The sequence below is a fragment of the Dipodomys merriami genome, unplaced genomic scaffold (assembly GCF_024711535.1).
Source record: "Dipodomys merriami isolate MVZ:Mamm:240054 unplaced genomic scaffold, mDipMer1.0.p SCAF_502, whole genome shotgun sequence".
Lineage (NCBI taxonomy): Eukaryota > Metazoa > Chordata > Mammalia > Rodentia > Heteromyidae > Dipodomys > Dipodomys merriami.
Window position 1 is genome coordinate 311,504 of NW_027206072.1, and position 19,871 is coordinate 331,374.

The 19,871-nt window shown below is 45.4% G+C and overlaps 2 protein-coding genes across 6 annotated transcripts in view; one reads left to right on the forward strand and one right to left on the reverse strand.

The window, feature by feature from the left end:
* Positions 1-5,433, reverse strand: part of LOC138810641 (alpha-1,3-mannosyl-glycoprotein 4-beta-N-acetylglucosaminyltransferase-like protein MGAT4D) — a 21,617-nt gene extending 16,184 nt beyond the window's left edge. Inside the window, exons 1-2 of one of the 2 annotated variants that reach the window (XM_069997806.1) lie at positions 5,161-5,433; positions 2,301-2,459 (exon numbers count right to left, since the gene is read on the reverse strand). In XM_069997806.1, the coding sequence (XP_069853907.1) occupies positions 2,301-2,459; positions 5,161-5,398 (397 nt within the window). In that variant the 5' untranslated portion in view covers positions 5,399-5,433. The remainder of the gene's footprint in view (positions 1-2,300; positions 2,460-5,160) is intronic. The other variant, XM_069997805.1, reaches the window with a different exon arrangement.
* LOC138810642 (ELMO domain-containing protein 2-like) overlaps positions 1-19,639 on the forward strand; it is a 21,098-nt gene extending 1,459 nt beyond the window's left edge. Inside the window, exons 2-10 of one of the 4 annotated variants that reach the window (XM_069997809.1) lie at positions 7,047-7,161; positions 9,643-9,790; positions 11,935-11,963; positions 12,416-12,513; positions 13,669-13,798; positions 14,584-14,717; positions 16,144-16,212; positions 16,924-17,057; positions 19,476-19,639. In XM_069997809.1, coding sequence (XP_069853910.1) covers positions 9,649-9,790; positions 11,935-11,963; positions 12,416-12,513; positions 13,669-13,798; positions 14,584-14,717; positions 16,144-16,212; positions 16,924-17,057; positions 19,476-19,621 — 882 coding nt within the window. In that variant the 5' untranslated portion in view covers positions 7,047-7,161; positions 9,643-9,648 and the 3' untranslated portion in view covers positions 19,622-19,639. Of the gene's footprint in view, positions 1-7,046; positions 7,162-8,677; positions 8,784-9,001; positions 9,200-9,642; positions 9,791-11,934; positions 11,964-12,415; positions 12,514-13,668; positions 13,799-14,583; positions 14,718-16,143; positions 16,213-16,923; positions 17,058-19,475 lie in introns of those variants that run through there. The other 3 variants (XM_069997808.1, XM_069997807.1, XM_069997810.1) reach the window with 3 other exon arrangements.
* The last annotated feature ends 232 nt before the right edge of the window (positions 19,640-19,871 follow it).

Sequence of the window (19,871 nt, forward strand, 5' to 3'; positions counted from 1 at the left end):
AGGTACCCTGACACCAGAGTAGCTGTAAAAATCCAGAGTGAATAGAACTGCTTATGCGGCTATAGATAATGCAACCTGGTACATTCACTCTGAAAATGGCATGCAGTGTCTACAAAGTCAAATGTACCCTTTTCCTGTGCCACATCAACTCCACTACTTACATAATATTATCCTTAAAAAATGAAACTGTCTCTTCCTACTAAAATCATACACATGGACGCTATAGTAGACCCTCAATGGCTGAAACAATAAACTTGTGTTACTTGTACCTCCACACAATGGAATGCTATTTAACAGTAAAAAAGGAACCAGTCTCCAAGGATTGTGTGCTGCATCACTAGATGACTGTGTTTGTTTGGAATCTGGGGAGTGGGGGAGGGCATATTACAGGGAGAGAGAGCTAATTGGTCAGTGGCTGCCAGGAGTTAAAAGTTGGGGGGAAGATTTTTTTTAATTTAATTTAATTTTATTTGTGAACATACTGTACAGAGGGATTACAATTACATGGGCAGGATAATGGGTACATTTCTTACCAAGCATTGCAGCCTCCTCCTTTGTTTACCCTTCACATCCCTTCCCAGCCTCCCCCCTCCCCCCCATCCCAATCTTTCTCCCCCCCCCAACCCCACCCCCCGCATGGGCCTTGTAAAGCTCGTTTTGGACATGACAACTTGTACTTCTCATTGTTGCAACAGGTCCACCTGTATCCTTAAACGACTTGTTTTTCCCCATCTCCTCCACAAGTTATATTGACATCAAATATAGTGAAAGCAGGGATTATACTGTGGGGGAGGGACATACAAAGCAACAAAGAAATAATCTTATAAATGCATTAGAAACACATGCATGAAAGAAAAAAAACATTAAAATACATATCTAAGGGTTCATTTTCCTAACATCACATTATCTGACCTTTTCCGCTTGACTCATACATATACTAGATATTGCAAATAAGGGAAACCATGGGACCTGTTTCTTTGGGCCTGGCTTACTTCACTTAATATAATTTTTTCCAAGTTTTTCCATTTCCTAACAAATGGGGCAATGTCATTCTTTCGGATGGAGGCATAGAATTCCATTGTGTATATATACCACATTTTCTTGATCCATTCATCTACTGAGGGGCATCTGGGTTGGTTCCATATCTTAGCTATGGCAAATAATGCTGCAATAAACATAGTTGTGCTGGTAGCTTTAGTGTGGTCTTGTTTGTAAACATTTGGGTAAATGCCCAAAAGTGGGATTGCTGGGTCATAGGGGAGCTCTATGTGAAGTCTTTTTAGGAACCTCCATACTGCTTTCCAAAGTGGTTGAACAAGTTTACATTCCCACCAACAATGAAGTAAGGTTCCCTTCTGTCCACATCCCCTCCAGCATCTGTTGTTAGAGTTCTTGATTTTTGCCATTCTAACTGGAGTGAGGTGGTATCTCAATGTTGTTTTGATTTGCATTTCTTTTATGGCTAGGGATGTTGAGCATTTCTTCATGTGTCTATTGGCCATCCTTCTTTCTTCTTCAGAGAAGCTTCTCTTTAAGTCTTTCGCCCACTTATTTATTGGGCAGTTGTTTCTTTGAGGATTTGCTGTTGGGGGATTTAATTTTTTGAGTGCCAAGTATATTTTAGATATGAGACCCTTGTCCGTTGTATGGCTAGTAAAGATCTTCTCCCAATCCGTGGGCTTTCTATTGATCTTGCTAGCTATGTCCTTTGCCATGCAGAAGCTCTGCAACTTTATGCAATCCCATTTGTGGGGGGAAGATTTGATTACAAGTCAGGCATTTTTATCCTGAAATTTGGAGCCACTGAATGCTTATATTCAGGATGGGCTAAAGTGAATTCATGAGAATGGAACTACAGAACACAGAGGAAAGCCAGCGGTGTGTTAGGCATCATCCTGGTGAGACCTGAAGATGGCCAACCAGTGTAGAGATGAGAATGCTGCATAGGTTTACAGATGGGGAATGTAAGGAAGGGATCGCCTATTGGAGTGAAGGTGTGCTGGTAGGAGAAGAGAGGTCAGAGGTGACCTGACCTCTCTGGGAGCAACTTTTCGGTGGGTCATAGGGAGAGAATGCAGTTCAGAAATACTCAGACGCCTGTCAAGGCAGAAATGGGATCGTGTCTGTGCTCTTGTTACCTGAGTTTTGCATGTTTCATAATGAAAGAGCCAACACTGGTCGACTTACATTCATTGAAAGGGAATGCCTTAAAAACAGAAGTCATTAAATCCCGATGATCAGAAATAAAGCATATTTAGAGGAAATGAATTACTGTACATAAACATAAAGGTAGCACAAACCTGCGGTTCCTGATGAATCTTCTCTCCGAGTAATACCATGCTTCATCTGAATCAGGGCTTTCATTAGATCTTTGCGATTATTTTCACTGGTGTTTTTTAAACGTATTAGGCTCTCCTTAATCTCCGAAACATGGTTCCTACAATTAATCAACTGATTGCCTGTGGGGGGGAGGCAGATATACATGCCTGCATCACATACTTTTCTATAACAAAATATCTTCAATATATAGTATATAAAAGTACTATATATGAGGATTGCATATATGAATCTATGTGGTATATGGTATGTATATGTACATATATATGGAATATAGTATATATGTACATGTACAGGAGATTAGAAAGAACTAAATTTTATAAATAGTAATACAGAGGAAGCTGGGTTATTAGTGGTTTTTAATTTTTTTTTTGCCTTAGCACATTGGCTCTTCCATCCTTTCTAATTTTTCCACCCCTTCTCAGATAATCTTTTCTCAGAAGTGCACCTGACTTGGGCTCAAGGCCCTGAGTTTGGAACAAAGGGTACTCCAGCTTCTAACAACAGTTTATCTCAAACCTTAGCAAATGGTTTGAAAAGAAGTTGTCCTTTCTCAGTCCTGAGTGGGTGCTGGTGACCCATGCTGGCAGTCCCATCTATTCAGAAGGCTGAGGTCTGAGGATTATGGTGTGAAGCCATGCAGGGAGTAAAGTCTATGAGACTCTTATTTCCAATTAATGAGGTAAAAGCCAGAGGTAGAAGTGGGGCTTAAACAGAGGACTGGCCTTGAGTAAAAAAGCCAAGCAAGAGTGGAAGGTCCTGAGTTCAAGACCCCATACCAGCACAGGTAATCTGCCAACCATCCTGTTCTTAATATCCATCTTTATCTTCTTCTTTTTTCTTTTTTAGTATCACTGATTACCACCTGACCTCTTCTGTGGCAAACATTGGATAATGTTGCTCCTCATCTTAAAATCCTCCAAGGATTCCCCTTTTGTTAAGGTCTGTCTCAGGAGTGCTCTAGGATGCATACTGAAGGAAAGCAAGGACTTTACTTTATAAACTGTGAAATCCCCAAGCCGCCTGCACCCGGCCAGCTCCAGCTCTTCCACAAGCAGGTGCTGAATACATGAAGGGTTTGGACTTGTCAAACACCAGACCCAATTTAGAAACTGAAGCGTGCTTTCCCCGGAAGAACTGTAATAGCCGCAGCATCCCGGCCTGTTCACACAGTGCACTCAGGATGCTGACAAACCTGAGAGTGGGTGTAGCACAGCCTGGAAAGCCCTCTGTGACCAGGGTTTCCCAGGCAATATTCTCTCTGCTCGTGTGTTTGGAGTTGGTATGTCACGGGTGATGCAACCCAACTGCATTTCCACTGTGCAGGACAATCCCTGAAGGATCAATTTAGGTAAAGCGTGCCAAGCAAGCGTTGTCTCTAGAGGAAGCAGTATTTACAGAGACAGACCCACAGACGCGTTAAAAGACACCATTTCTAATCTTAGATCTTTCTTTTTTAAAACTGTATTTTTATCTTGAAGTAGTCGTACAAATGGGTAGTTATTCAATAAACCAGTCTGGCACAACATCCTCCCCAGCCCTCCTAACCTCAGCCCGCATCTCAGCGTCCCTGGTTTCAATGGATATGCATTGAATATTATGACTGCTTTCTTCCCCACGTCCTCTCATTTGTCAGCCCCGCTGCTGCGTATGCACTGCTCTGTGGTCAGTTAAATCTACATGTTTAAGATAGTTACATGGTGTGCATGGCCACTCAGGATTGAGTAGGACAACTTTTTTCAAAACATTTGGCTAAGGTTTGAGACAAATCACCATCAGAAGCCTTGAGTCCCCTGAGCACCTTTCGCAGTACTGGTCTGAACTCAGGGGCTTGTGCCCACATCCAACGCACTTCCAAGAGAAGATGATCTTAGAAGGGGTAGGAGTAGGAGGCACAGCTAAGAACAAGTGCAAGGGTCACCTGGTAAACAACCAGGGAACAAGCATGCTGAAGGCTTGGCTCAAGGGGTAGAGATCCCACCTTGCAAGCCGGGGGCACAAGACAGAATGACAGGAAAATTTCCGTTTGCTAGTGACAGTTCTACATTCATTGAATGTGTGTGCTAGCTTTCGCTTTGGCTTTTTCTTTACCTATGCCAACCAACTTTCTTTGGGCTCAGGTTGGCGGGTGTGTGGTTTTTGTGGTGTTGTTTGGCTCTAGTCCTGGGGCTCAAACTCAGGGCCCAGGTGCTGTCCCTTGAGCTTCATTTGCTAAAGGTTGGCACTCTACCACTTGAGCCACAGCTCCACTTCTGGCTTTCTGGTGGTTTATTGGAGATGAGTCTCACAGCCTTTCCTGCCCAGGCTGGCTTTGAACTCTGATCCTCAGATCTCAGCCTCCAGAGCAGCTAGGATTTCAGGCGTGGGCCACCACACAGGTCTTAGACACCTCAGCTGAAAACACATTGGGTGTCGTGTCCAGTCCGACACTGTGAACCTCACTTTGGAGCACTGACCGGTGGTTTTTCGGCTGTCGTGTTTATTGACTTCAGCGTTGAGTGGGTGACTCACGACCGCCCAACGGAAAGCTGGGGGTCCTGGTGCAATTCACAGCACGGGGAGGGGGCTGCGGGACGGACCCTGACCCGGAGGGCAGGGCGGGAGGAGGAAGGATGGGACGGGGGGGGGGGGGAAGGGGGCAGGCGGCCAGGGCGGTTGGCGCCCGTTACCCCCAACCGCCGGGGCTGGGGGGCCTGGGGCGGCGGGAGCCCCGCGGCTGGGCCAACCCCACGGCGGGCAGGCGGCGCCCCAGGCCCCCCTGGCCCCGCACCCCGCGCCCCGTGGGGGGCTGTGGGGTCGGGGTGGGGTGGGGGAGCTGCTTACTGGTCTGCGTCATCCTGGAGATGCAGAAGCAGGAGAAGCTGAAGAGCATGAAGGCCGCCAGGGCGATCAGCAGGTTCACGTGCTTGGTCCTCATGTCGCCCTTCCCGCGGCGGGGGGCGGCCAGCTTGGCGGTGGGGACGCGGCCCGGTCCTGAGTTCGAGGGGGCGGCGCGCGCCCTCCGCGCGGGGCCGCCCGTCCGCCGGGCACGGGCAGAGCCCCGGACAGGCCTCGGGCACATTCCCCGGGACACGTCCAGGGCAGGCCTCAGACACGCCCCGGACTGGCCCTGGACACAGTCCCCACGAACTGGCCCTGGACACGCCCCGGACACGTCCAGGGTAGGCCTCAGACACGCCCCGGACTGGCCCTGGACACACTCCCCCCCAACTGGCCCTGGACACGGCCCGGACAGGCCCTGGACACACCCAGAACACGCCCCGGACACATCCAGGGCAGGCCTCAGACATGCCCCGGACTGGCCCTCCCCCCCATCCCTGCTGGTCCTGGACACATCCCCGGACATGGTCCCCCGACTGGCCCTGGACACGCCCCCCGTCAGGCTCTGGACACTCCCGGGACACGCCCCGGACACGCCCCTGACACGGGGAAGGGAATCCCTCCACATGCGGGGCTTTGAGCGCGCCGTGGCTTTCGCTCCACGCGAGGACCGCGGTTTATCCTCCGGAATCCGGGCATGATTCCGACGTGTGCCCCGAGCCCCGGTCAGGAACGGCTCGGGGGAGAAGGCATCGCGGCTCCTCACTGCCTCGAGGGCACGGCAGGCCCTCGGCTTCTGGAAACCAGCGGGTCCTCTCGTTTGGCTGGAGGCACAGCAGGCGGAGCTGGCCACAGATGGCGGGCATCGCGGTCCCCCGTCACATCCCTGCCACCCCCTGGGGATGCTTCATGCACTCCTCGGGATGCTCCTCTTCCTGCCACTTGCTGTCTACGACTGTTTCCAGTGTTATCCAGAGTGAACATTTTAAAAATGAGTCCTTCTCCATTGTCAATCAGGTGCATTATTCTCATTATTCTCAGCCGGTTACACGGACTTCCCCTGGATTGTGGGAGTCACTAGCAGACTTTTTTTTTTTTTTTTTACTAACTTCCTACCGTACTGGGTAGCTTCCTGATAAACTGAGACGCTGTTGTACTTTGGTAGAAAGCATCTTGAGATGTAGAGCGTTCCGCAACAGCAGTGGGCTGGTAGTTGCTGAAGCAGAGATGCTACTTGCTTAGGTGTCCTAATGCTCCAGAGACACGTGGGTTGGCATGAATTCTTGGGAGAATTTTGCTCAGCTTCCTCTTTATTGTAACAGCTTCCTGATATTACCAAGAACATAATAGGTAGTTTGTACCTTAAAGTAACTTAACACCCTTAAGTGTCAAGGGAAGGGTCCTGATTTTAATGTCAGACCCATAGCACGCTGGGACGGGAACGTTAACAAGAATCCTGGTGGTTGCCACAAGGTGGCAGTAGTATGTTTCACTCAAAACCTATAATTTGCATGATTCTACCAGAACAGCTTCCAAAAACCTTTGAATTGTGCTGGAATCCTGGGTTCCCCTGTCACATATTTGGGTCACAGCCTGACAAACAAAAGCCTTCAGTGTGTTCCTCCTTTTTATTGCCAGTGTGACACTGACATTTTTAATTGTCAATATCATAGAGGAAGTATAACTAATTACTTACACTGTAGAAAAACTAAAGTTATTTTCAGAAAATTTTCTGATAAGGGTAGTTTATTTTTAAATCTTAGCTGGAGTGATAAACTATCTAGTTGGATTTGCCTCTACCACCCTTATATCTGAGTTTCTCCTTGTCACAATGCCATCATCATTATAATGAATTGCTTGATATTTACAGTGATTATATCTAATTCCAGTCTCATCAAATTGTGGCAGGAAGCTGCAGAAGTCAGATGTCTGTGATGAAAGACTACTAGAGCATGCATTATTATTTCTTTTCCATCCAAGAAAAGTGTGCTGAGTGAGATCGAGGTAATTTTATCCCAATCTATCACAAAAATGGAGTCACAATTAGTTTTCTCAACTTCTCATACAATGCCAAGCATGACAGAAACTTTAGATCAAGGGAAGCCATGATACTAACAGCCTTCTCTCCTTTTCACCCGTGCCTGGTGCTGCTGTAGTTATTTTTAAGGATCTTGCTTTTTATCTAGTTAGTTTGGACACTGAGCCTCATATTCATGCTTCCTACTATATCTGAGAAAACAGGTGTATACCATGACACCCAGCTAAGATTCTACTTTTAATGTAAGTTGTCTCTTGTCCGTACTGTCTGCTCTCCACCTTGCTCTTCCTTTTCTAGCTGCATTGGTTTCCTTCCTGTTCCTCCCAACTGAAGTGTCTACAATCCTCCTCTTCCAGATGCCCTCGTGATAACCTTCATTACTCAGTAACGCCCATCACGTCACATTACTGAGCTGATTACACCGTACGTCCTCCTCCCTAATACCCCTTTTACCTATTTCCCTTAACGGTAACACAAATAACTCGCCCCACCTGACATTCTAAATACCTGGCTGTTGGTGTGATATCTGACTCCTTTGTGGGGCGCTCCCCGATGCGCAACAGGCCGTCAAGTACATGTCTGTGTTTGAGGTTTCTCTATTTTTCTGTGATGAACAGTGAAAGAATGTTTGATAAGTTATTATTATGTCCTTATACATTATTATTCTGGGGGAGGGGAAGCCACACTTCGTTTATCAGCATGCGGGGCTCCCGTGCTGGCCTTGGACACGTGCACGGACCGCACTTCTTTTTCGTGGCCGGTCACCACCCCGGTGAGAGCGGGGAGAGCGCTCGGGAACCTCAGGTGGACGCGTGTCCACCGGCACGGCGTGGCTCCGGGGCTTGGGGCTGGGCGCCAGCAGGGGTCACGGGGGGGGGGGGTCGAGAATCCAGAGACCGAGCCACGCCTCGCCCGACCGGCGGCACCCGGGCCCCGGCGGGCCCCGGGAAAGGCTCGCCCCGCCGCACGGCGCAGGCCACCCCGACACCGCCGGCCCCGATGGGGCGCGGGGTGCGGGAGCGAGGGGGTCACCCGACGTGACGCCGGCGGCCCCGACCCCGACCCGCGCGCGCCGTCCCCCGTGGTGTCGCTTTACTACTAAACGTGGGTCCCACGCGTCCTCAACTCCTTCGCTGCGGCTCCGTCACGAGCTCGGCGCCCAGGGCCCGGGCCCAGGCCTCCCCTCCACCCGCAGCACCCCCGGGTCACCAGCGGCAACAGCCCCGGCTCTCCAGCCGCGGCAGCGCCTGGCCTCCGGAGCCGCGTCCCGCGTCCACGCTGGCGCTGGGCGTGGCGCCCCGCCCCCGTTGCCAGGGAAACCGTGGAGGCGTCCGGGCATCGGAGCACTGCGCACGCCCTCTGCTTCACCGCTGGCGATAGGCAGCGCGCGGGCCAATCAGGAGAGGCCGAGGGGGCGGGGCCCCGAACCCGGGGAAGGCGGTCTCGGGGCCTCCACGCCCTCACTTCCGGGTCGCGGTGCGCGCCGAGAGCGGTCGGCGAGCGGCGTCCTTTCTGTTGCCGGCTCTTTGCAGTTGGGGAAACTGAGGCAGCTGCGGCTTTCCCTCTGGTCCTCCGGCGTGCCTGTGAGGTGGCTGCTGTTTCTGTCCTCTCCCCCTCGGCTGCTTGCGCGGGGCCTGGCGGCGGGGCTTTGTGCCAGCCGTTCCCGCCCACCGCGCGCACGCGCACGCGCACGCGCGAGGGGCTCGCGCGGCGACTCCCCGCGGTCGAGGCCCGGGCCGGCCGCCGCCGGGTCCGCGGTGCGGGGCGCGGGCGGGGGGGCTGGGCCTCGTAGACGCCGGCGCCCGCGGTGACCGGGCCGGGCCGCGGGGGGCGGGGGCCCGAGGCGCGTCCCGGGCGCCCCCGCCGGCGGCCGCGTCCCCCGGCCGGAGTTACCCGGGAGGGAGAGCGGAGGTCGGGGAGCCGGGGGCTTTGACTTCCTCCGGGAGTAGCCGCTGGGTGTTTCTGCCGTTCGCCCACCGAGAGGGAAACGGTCCGTTCTGCCAGGTGCGGTGTCCGTCCGGCCCGCACGCTCCCGGTTCCTCCGGCGCCCGCGCCCGCCGGGGTTACCCAGCGCGTCGCCCTCCCTCCCCGGCCGCGCTCCCGTCCCGAGTGCCACCCGCACCCCCGCACCCCCAGAACGGGACGCCAGAGCAAGCCGGCCCCGCGCGGCCCCGTGCCCGCGGAGCCGCCGCCGGGGAACCCGCCCGGCTCCTCCGCCTTTTGTTAGGGTTTCTTTCTGAAAGCGACCCCCGGACCCGCTTGGCCGGCCGTCACCGCGCCCAGGCTGCGGTCACCGCGCCCAGGCTGCGGAGCACCCTGGCACCGTTTGCTTGGGGGTCCGAGCAGACGCAGGAATCCATAGTATCCACAGAATTTCAGATTCGGTGTGTGGAACAGAGTAAAAAAAATTTTTAATTTAATCTTACTTGACATATTTCCTTTTCCAGGAAAGAATGTTAATTTCTTTATGGGAGTTCTTCTATGGGCACTTTTTTCGATATTGGATGAAATGGCTCTTACGACAGATGACTGGAAAGTGTGAATTACAGCGCATTTTTGACACCTGTGTGGGTGCACAGAGGACACACAGGATAGGTAATGTTACAACAGAAATACCTAAAACTGCTAAAAATTTAACTCAGAACGAATATCTTTTCTCGGTTCCTACAGGCAGAGTGGATTCCTTATATATTCTGGACAAGTCACTTAAACTGAGTTTCATAAACTTGGTAATCTTTGAGTCTCTGTATTTCTAAGGCTACATTATAGATAAAGAAAAGAACAAAAACCTGACTACAAAGTCCATATCTGTGCAAAGAAGAATCTAGTCTGGGTTCTTCCATGTATCAGTAGTTCTTCAGATTATAGATTAAATTGTTCTAGAGAAAAAAAATTGAGACCACCATATCCCATTGAAAACTACAAATTAATATAGACTAGTGCTGGAAGGAGTGTCATGGTCTAGGTTCAGTTTTATACTTCATTCATCTCTTAATTGCATACCCATTAATCCCATATGGGATTAATGCCCCACGTGAAGATTAAGACTCCAAATTTGCAGTCCAGTCCTATTACCTGTAGCCAGCTGGTTACTGCTCTCTTGAAATGTGACGTGTCTGAGATGCACTGTGCTATAAGGTACACACTGGGGTTCAAAGCCTTTATATAAGAAAAGAAGGTCAAAAGCTTGGTTACTCAGGAAACTGATCATCTAAGTCACCCTAGGCAAAAGTCCCAGAGAGTCTTTTCTCCAATTAACTAGCAAAATGCTAGACTGGAGATAGGGCCCAAGTTGAAGAGCTCCAGCCATGAATGGGGAGGAAAAAAACCTAGTGAAAATTCAGGACCCTGAGTTCAACTCCTGGTACACCAAAAAATTGTAAAAATGTCTTATTAATAGCTACTTATATGCAGTGCATGTTCTTACTAATCATAAATGATGGTATTTTGGGCCTGTTAAGTTTATTAAAATTAATGTGTGTGTTTCTTTTTAATGCAGCAGTAGAGAGTTTATAATCCAGATGTGGCTTATATTTTTGCCTTCATTCTAGTTTTAACAATCCTACTCTCTTGCCTTCTAAAATATGCCAATTTTTCAATACTTATTCCCTAAATTAGACCATAGATGGGTGAGAAATGTGTTGGGCATCTCTCTCTCTTTTTTTTTTTTTTTTTTTGGGCCAGGATAAGGAGGACCTGGAAACCACCCCTGCAGCTCATGATATTATGTTAAGTAGAAAATCATGACTTGTGTTATCCAGATGAGAAAAGAGAGGACCGTATTCTGCATGACTGGTGTGTAACTGGTCGAATGACAGGCTGCCTCGGGCAATGGATGATTGAGGTTTACTTACTTCCCTAGTTCTTACAGCCTAGAGCTGACTTAAATTATACCCTGCTCTTTTGACTTGCCCTTTTGACTGCTCAGAACAAAGTACTTTTTGATAAGAAATCTCTGCAGGCTGCTTGGTATGTGTATTGTAATGTGGGGAAAGAACTTATGACAAAGCTTTACTTGGGGACAAAAACATTCTTCTTGGATTGTTCAAATTGCCTACAAAAAGAAACTTATTATTGTGTGTGCCAGACAAAATTTTTACTAGATTAGTGAAAATGTGCTTGTCATTCTTGAAGCCAAAAGTGGAGAAGTTATCCTGTTCTTTAGGTTTAGGATAGTCAGATAATCTAGTCTTTGTCCCTTTGTTCTTTTTTTGCTGTTGTTGTTGGTCGTGGGGCTTGAACTCTGGGCCTGGGCGCTGTCCCTCAGCTCTTCAGCTCAAGGCTAGCGGCCTACCACTTGAGCTACAGCACCGCCATCTCCTGTTCTTTTGTTCTTGTACTATTGCCAGTGCCTTAAATCTCAACACTACTGACAGCTTTCAGTGGAAGGGAACATAGTAGACAGCACTCACTGTAGTCTTCAGATGAATATCTGGGACCTGAGCTATTCTTACACTTTGGGGACTTCACTGAAACACAGGATTCTGAGGAAACTAGGTTTGTGTCCCTGTTTGGCTTATGTTATGGTTAAGATCTTTTGAATTAAACATTCTTTTGTATACTGTATACTATAATATAGAATTTTAAAGTGTTTGCCATGTGATTCATATAGAAATTGTATCTTCTCCAACTTTGAAAGTGACTTAATAGTATATTATTATTTTATAGTGTATTTATGGAATAATTTGAAAAGTGCATGTAAATGGTAATGTTCTTTCTTTCTTTTTTTATTATTTCAGAAAATTCCTTGACATACTCCAAGAATAAGGTAAGAAAGACCCTACTAATTCTCAGAAACTTAGTTTTAGTTGTTGTTAAAAAAAAAGGCTTTAAGTTTAAAATTATTTTTAGTGTCCTGCCTAGTGACTTTGCTATAAAGAAAACTTAAGTGAGATTTTCTCTCTCTAGAAATAATTCTCAAAATACATGTGTGTTTATGTGTGTGTATGTATATATGTGTGTGTCTGTATGTATGTGCTTGTGTGTATATGTGTGTGTATGTGTGTGTGTTTCATACACAGAGGTTTTTGAAGAACTGGAGGTGTGGCTCAAGTGATAGACTATCAGCTGTGAGCCAAAAGCCAAGCAAGAGGGAGAAGCCCTGAGTTCAAGCCCCAGTACCAGCACCGAAGATAAAATAGGATAAAATAAGAAGTAAAATGCACTTCTTTTTTCAGCTATAAGGGCTTCTTCTCATTCAGCTTTCTTCCATACAAACAGATTTTACAGAAAGCAACTCGGGTTGCTGAGAGTGAAGTGGACAGATGTGTTAAGGATATAATGAAGGTGAAGAATATTAACCCTGAGAAGGACACGAGGTGTGTTGCTCTCTCATTTTCCTTCTTGGTTGAGCATTTATAACCTGTGGGGTCTGGGCTCACATGCAGCTGTGAGCTCCAGAGCTGATCAGCTTCACCCTTACCCCAGCGGATGAGCAGCCAAGGTCTGGGCAGTGAGGGAGGTCCCGAGCAGTGAGTGACAGATGCAGAGCTGAAGCCTGGCTCCAGGTTCCCAGGCCCTCACTGTTCCTAATCTGCCTTCTGCCTTGGTCAAGGTAGCAGGCCATCCCTCTCCCAAGGTTAAATAACTTTGGCCTTCAGAGTTGAGTTTTCATGTCTTCCTCCTGTGAAGTCTTCCTCCAGTGTGGGCCTTGCTCAGTCCTCCCACTGAGCTCTCTGTCCAGCCTTAGCCCTCGGTGTCCGTGCAGGTATCCGTGTGCAGTGGGCTCAGGAGCCCACTACAGGAGGTGGCAGATCATTGTAGGTTGGTTTACTGTCCAGCATCAAGGCTGTTCTGACAGATTTAGAGTTGTCTTCTGTCTTTTTACAAGCTCCACTATCAGATAAGTGTTTAAGATTAGAGCAAAGCTGGTAGAGGAAAGAAGTTAGGAAAGTGAATCATTCAAGCAAGAAATGGCAAAACCATGAATAAAGAAGGTGATTAGTGACTTGAGAATTGCTTTCAGGGACATTTCAGAGGTTAGAGATTGGCTTAGGGACCTTTTGATGTATGGCGTTGACAGGGAGGGTAGATCAGAACTTGGCTTGGGGAACTAATGGCTCGTGAAGTCATTAATAGATTTAGAGGCTCACTTTAGAAAGAGGTGTTTTTTTCAGGAGAGATAGGGTGTTGAGCAAAGAGACGACCTGTTGTGGACTACATGGAAGTGAGGTGTGTCAGTGTCACCTGGCATGAAGATCTGGGAATGCTTGGACTGCCCAGAGGAAAGGCAAGAGAGGACAGAGCCTTGCCATCACCAGGTTGGCCGTTCCTGCCACAGCTTGGTGTCTTTGTAGGCCTGTCTTATGTCCTAGGCAATGCTATGCAGTGTTTGCTATTTAAGGAGGCTCTTGATGCCTCCTGAGAGCCAGGATGTGCTTTCTAAGTAGACATAGGAGCCACAAACTGTGCCAGACATTACAATGATAAGAAGGTCTGATTAAAAAATAATAATAATCATTTCATCATTTCAGCTTTAAAATCTGCATGAGAGCATGCTTACTGCAGATAACAGGGTATAAACAGCTCTATTTGGATGTAGAAAATGTGAGGAAAAGGCCATATGATTCTGATAATGCACAACATGAGAAGCTACTCCTCAAGGTAAATTATTATTTTCTGTATTTAAGTGATTGAACACTGGAGAAATTAGTCTTGACCTGAGTACAGTCTAGGAACATTCCAGAAGCTTAGTTAAACTTTCTGGTTTCTTTGCTTCTTGGAAAATTTTCTCGTACTTGATTTCATGAATGTAAACAATTTTTAGCCAGTTTTTATGACTTATTGATAAATATATAAACATATTCAAATTTCATTTTAATGCTTATAATCCTAAAGTTGGTTATAAATCCATAAAGAACATTCTTTTCAACCAAAAAATGTGAGTCCACAGCCTCAGATTTCCCTCCAGTTTTTATATAAATTATACTGTGAGCTTGGTGTATCTCGATGCTCAGAAATCTTTTGGGATTCACAGAATGTTAATTGCCAAATAATGCCATGATACATTAAACATTAAGATAAATAGAAGATTATTCAGAACTTTCACTTTTTCTTCATGCTTAGTACTGTGTTCTTAAGCAAGCAGTTTAGCAATTCTAGCATAAGGGTTTTAATTATGAATAAAGACATTATTTTAGATTTCTAGGTATTATTTGCTACCTTTTCAAAACCTAAAAGTCATTTTCATTGGAATAAATCTGCTACAGTACTTAAGATGATTAAAAAGTTCTTAAACTATTTTTTTTGTTGAATTTATAATTTGTCTACAAAACTTCAGTTGAAAGTAACATATATGTATATATATGTGATTAAGTTATGAGAAAAAAATTATCTTGGCAAATTAATACCACCAGTATTATTTGTAATGTGTAAGCATATTCTTACAGCTCTGGAATCTTCTGATGCCCACGAGTAAGTTGAAGTCAAGAATCTCCAAGCAGTGGGCTGACATTGGTTTCCAGGGTGACGATCCCAAAACTGACTTCAGAGGCATGGGCATCCTGGGCTTGATCAACCTGGTGTAAGTGGAATAGACGCTCTCTTCTCCCAGTGATTCCACACCATCTCCCATCCAGCGAAATTCTTGAAAGCGTTGTTTCAGACTATCTTGGGTTTAATAACTGCAGGGCCAGTGTTTACTGACATGCTGACCATAATGTGAAAACCTCAGAACTGCATATGTGTGTGTGTGTGAGAGAGAGAGAGAGAGACACACACACACAGAGAAAGAGAGATTTTCTTCTTCCTTCTGGCCTCCTTTTAAAAGAATTTTGTGTCCTCTTCTCTCTGGTTTCTGATTCCATTTGGAGAAATCAGAACAGATACAAAGAGGAAGTCTCTTTCTCTTCTCCACCTGTGCTAACAAGTGATGTAAATCCCTGACCTAGAGCTTGTGTGGACTCCAGCTCTTTTTATTTGATACTCTTAGCTCAGGCTGGCCTTAAACTCATGATCCTTCTGCCTCAGTCTTCTGAGTGCTGGGATTACAGGCATGAACCACCATACCCAAGACAGATTGACTGCTTTGAGTAGTTTTACTGCTGATAAGGGGTTGTGTGTAGAAAGGAGTGAAATTCATAGACTGCTTTGTTAAATCACAACTGAAAGATAACAATTTTTTTTTAAAGTATAACAGCCTACTAAGAGCATTTTAGAGTCAACTCAGGGTTAAAGTAGAAAACTTAAGAGTATGTAGGAGAGCCTTCAACTAAGCAGGACTCTGTTGATTGTGGATTTACAGATTAATTTGAGGATCAAAGAAACTAGGTATTTTGTTAAAATTTTATTGTACCTGTGTACATACTACCACTGTGAGGTGAGCCCAAAGTTTGCCCGGTTTTTACAAACTCAAAAAGTTTACACTGATGTACACCAAAAGGATATATGTGAGCCTACAGACAGGTGGCTTTTTGGTTTTCTCTTGTACCTGCTAATACTTTGGCTTTACTACCGGTGTATTAACTGGACTGTTGGCCAAGTAGTAAGGTTTGGGGGGCTTGGGGTGCAAAAGAAGGATCCTGACTTTCTTTTGAGTGCACTGAAAATGGTATGAGCCGAAGCAGACTTGCTGGCGGTACTAGGCACAGGCTTGAGGTGAGAGGCAGGGCACCCTAATACATGTGTTTTGACTGTTTTATACAGCTAGAATAAACAGTGCAAAGCATGAACTCTGTAGAGGTGGTGTTTTTTTGTTTTTAAACAGATTGGAAGTCTCTTTAGGCAGTTTTGTAGTTAAGGCAAGTCTTGCCTAGAGCCTATGGTTGTGCTGAACAGGCTAGATCCGCCAGGTTAAATACTGACCCAGGACATCTTGTGAGTCACACAAGTGCTTGAGGTGGAGGTGGGTGGAGCCCGAGAGCCAGGGCTATCCTCCTCACAATGCCCCTGCTCTGGTGTCTGAAGCTGGGGCCTGCTGCCTTTTCATGATTGTCTCTAAACACTTGTAGGTATTTCAGTGAGAAGTACACCAAGGAGGCTCATCAGATTCTTTCCCGTGCAAACCATCCAAAATTAGGGTAAGCTGCATACAGGTTAAAGAAACTTGTCTCTGGCATTTAAGATAACCATGGTTTAAAGGTCTTTCACGGTATTTCTATTGCTATGCTTTTATTAATTTCTAATTGATATGCTTTACTGTGTAAGGTAGTTATATGACACATTATTTTTAAAGTAGATCATGATCACAAGTGAATTTTACATTTATTTCTATAAATCTTTGTCATAAGAGATAGTTTATAAAATGGAGATTTTTTTTTCTCCAGGAATACACTTGAAATTTTGAATAGAAAATAGTTTTGAAACAGCAAAATGACAAATAGCTTTCAGAATTATAAAGTGAAATGCAAATTGAAGTCAAATTACTAGCTCTATCATTATGTTTGTTCTGATGATATATAATCCTGAAAAATCATAATAATGTTAGATGTTAGCAATTAATACGTTGGGAAGGGAGAAGAAAATGCCAGTATATCAATGAGATTTGGTGAATGTAGTTTTCTTTTTATGTGTCATATAAACAGAAATTATTTTTTTGTTTCTTAGCTTCAGTCTAGAAGCTTTAGGGAAAAAAATGTTTTGGATCCATCCTTTTTTTTTAATATTATGTAGAGGTTATTGTAAAATCCATGTTAAACTTCCTTCACTTTTTCCCAATTCCTTGTCTAACTTTAACTTTATTTTGTGAGCTTTTTGGCTAGCTGGTATAACTGGTAATGTTTCTGACATAGGTATTCTTATGCAATAGTTGGAATCAATCTTACAGAGATGGCTTATAGCTTACTGAAGAGCGAAGCATTGAAGTTTCATCTCTACAACTTTGTTCCTGGTATGCCAACAATGGAACACTTCCATCAGTTTTACTGTGAGTATTACAACAAGCTAATACTAGATTTCACTAGAGAATTGTCAAACTGTAAGGAAGGTATAATGGATTTCCTCTACTATCTCTACCAACAGAGAAAGCTTCATACTTATATGTACTAGGTAAGATCTTTGAAGGCTAAGAAAATAATAGTACATGGGTCTCTAAGAGTATTTTTTACTTCACTCTATATTTACTCATAAAAAGGAATTTGATAAGGCAAGTACTACGTGTACAGATTTAGCAGTCATACAGATTTTCTGTAGACATTCACTTCCTAGCCTGCTACAAAATGAATTTTCTCTTTTTAAATCTATAATGAGTGCTCTGGAATCAAAGGCGTAGACCTTTGAAGATTATTTTTGTTACTTGATTTTTTGTTTTGTTTTGGTTGGAAGTGGGGCCTGAACTCTGGGCCTGGGCGCTGTCCCTCAGCTCTTCAGCTCAAGGCTAGCGCTCTACCACTTGAGCCACAGAGCCACTTCTAGCTTTTTCCTCTTATGTGGTGCTGAGGAATCGAACCCAGGGCCTCATGCATGCAAGGCAAGCGCTCTACCACTGAGGCACCTTCCCAGCCCCTGCGACTTGACTTTTTAATATTTTTTAATTAAACAGTTGCACAGAGTTTTCATTGTAGACCCGAATGCCAGGTGTCTTGGTGGCCACCCCTCACGTCGTCCTCCCCGCCCGTCCATGCCTCAGCGACATAGTGCAGTTTTTATATAATGTACATTGAATAGAATGTCTCTATTTTTGTTACTTTGTAAGAAAAATCATTTTAAACTTCACCTCCTGTTTTTCAAGGCCAGGTTTTCTGTAGCAGGCTGGGCCCCATTCAGTGTGCCCACACAGTTGTTACTGTCACTAACACGTATGGGAGCAGCGGTGGGATAGTGAAGGTTTATTGAATCAGTTCACTCTCTGAAGCTGTCGCGAGCAGTGAGTTTACATGTCACTGAGCCTCATGCTCTACTTTCCTTGATCTTTTTGTGTTTTTGGAACATTATTGCGTGTTGTGGGGATATGGCAAACCTTCACTAATGCATGGTTGGATTGTAACTTCAGCCTGTGTCAAAGGTGTCCATGTCACAGTCCCGCCTTTACCCCTTCATTCCCATCTACATCCTGAGTCTCTCTTCATCTGTCTGCGCCTCTTCATCTGTCTGCTCCTCTCCCTCCCACATGGAACTGCATGGTAGCTTCCATCTTTGTTATTTGATTACTGTAGTAACCTTTTAACTCATCCTCTGTGTGTCGAAACTCTTCAGTTGTCCACACAGGATGTCGGGTTATTTAAAATGAAAATCTAGCCATTTCCCTCACAGAGTTCTTCAGAGGATCCTCATTCATAAACCCTGTGTGATCTGAGCCGTGGTATCCTTCCAGACTTAGCTTTGGCCACACACACATACGCACCACACATACCACATGCGTGCGTGCACTTACGTACACTCAGAGTCTACAGTCATGGCAGTCTTCTTGACTGGGCTGTTGCAGGTCTCGCACACCCATTACCCAGCACTCCAGAGGCTGAGGCAAGAGGGCTCCAGTAAAAGCCCAGCCTGGGATCACAGGGATACATAGTAGTCTCAAAAAGCAGAACTAAAAGAACCCACGGATGAATGCAGTGAATGTAAACACAGATAAATCGGAACTGGCTAGGAATGTGCCAGTGTCGCTCCCTGCAAGTGCATACGAGGCAGCTCCAACAGCTGTCCCATCCCCCCTCTGTCCACAGTGTGTATTAATTGCCAGAGTCTTCGCTGTAATTGTATTGGAGATGGAGCTGAGGGAGAGCCCCTGCTCAGTTGTACGTTTGTGAGTCATTTCTGTCCATACACGGTTGTCTGAATCTAGGCCCCAAATGCATTTTCAATCAAAGATAGAAAATAGTATTTAAAAATAATAAGACTGCTATCTTTAGTCCATGTTTTAGAGCTGAGAAGCAAAAGGAATTTTTCCGTAGGCTTCATTGATTTTCTTACATTTCCTATTTGTCAAAAATCTGGTTTAGCCATGTAATTGTAACTCCTCTGTACAGTATGTTCACAAATAAAATTAAATTAAATTAAAAAAAATCTGGTTTAGCATATACCAAAAGATCAATCTGAAATCTTTCTCAGATTGAATTTTTGAAGCTGTATGTAGTCTTGGAATGGGCTAGTTTCTAACTATAGTGTGACCAATCTTACTGAAATAGAATTTTCTTTTTTTAAGTTTTTCTCTGAAACTGGGCAGGTGCAGTTTTGTAAAGTCACTGGTGCTGAGAAAAGTCATTGAAAACAGCAAGTTCCTAATACTTTTAATGCTATTTTGATGATTGCATCCTAATATGGAATGTAAGGGGGTAGTTACTTTTAAAACTGAGTGGTTTATAATTTTATTAATGACAGTGACATGTTTTTTCTTTTATTGCAGGTTATCTTGTCTATGAATTTGACAAGTTTTGGTTTGAAGAAGAACCAGAAAGCATTATGTATTTCAACCTATATAGAGAGAAGTTTCACGAAAAGATTAAAAGACTGTTAATGGATTGCAATGTAGCACTTACTTTAAAAATATAAACCATCCATAGAAGCTTCTATTTCTACCACATTTTTGCACACACAACAGAATTTATACGTTGTAATAGAAATTATCTGATCAATTACACTCTTATATATAATTTCCTACAAAAATTCTTCAGAAATTCTATTTAAGAAAGCTAGTGGACAATCAGTGTATGTTTACAGTTTATGTTGATACACTGCTCTCCAAAGGTACCTTATCCTTCCAAAGACCCCTCTGTAGGGTCTTACCACTACAGTCGGGAAC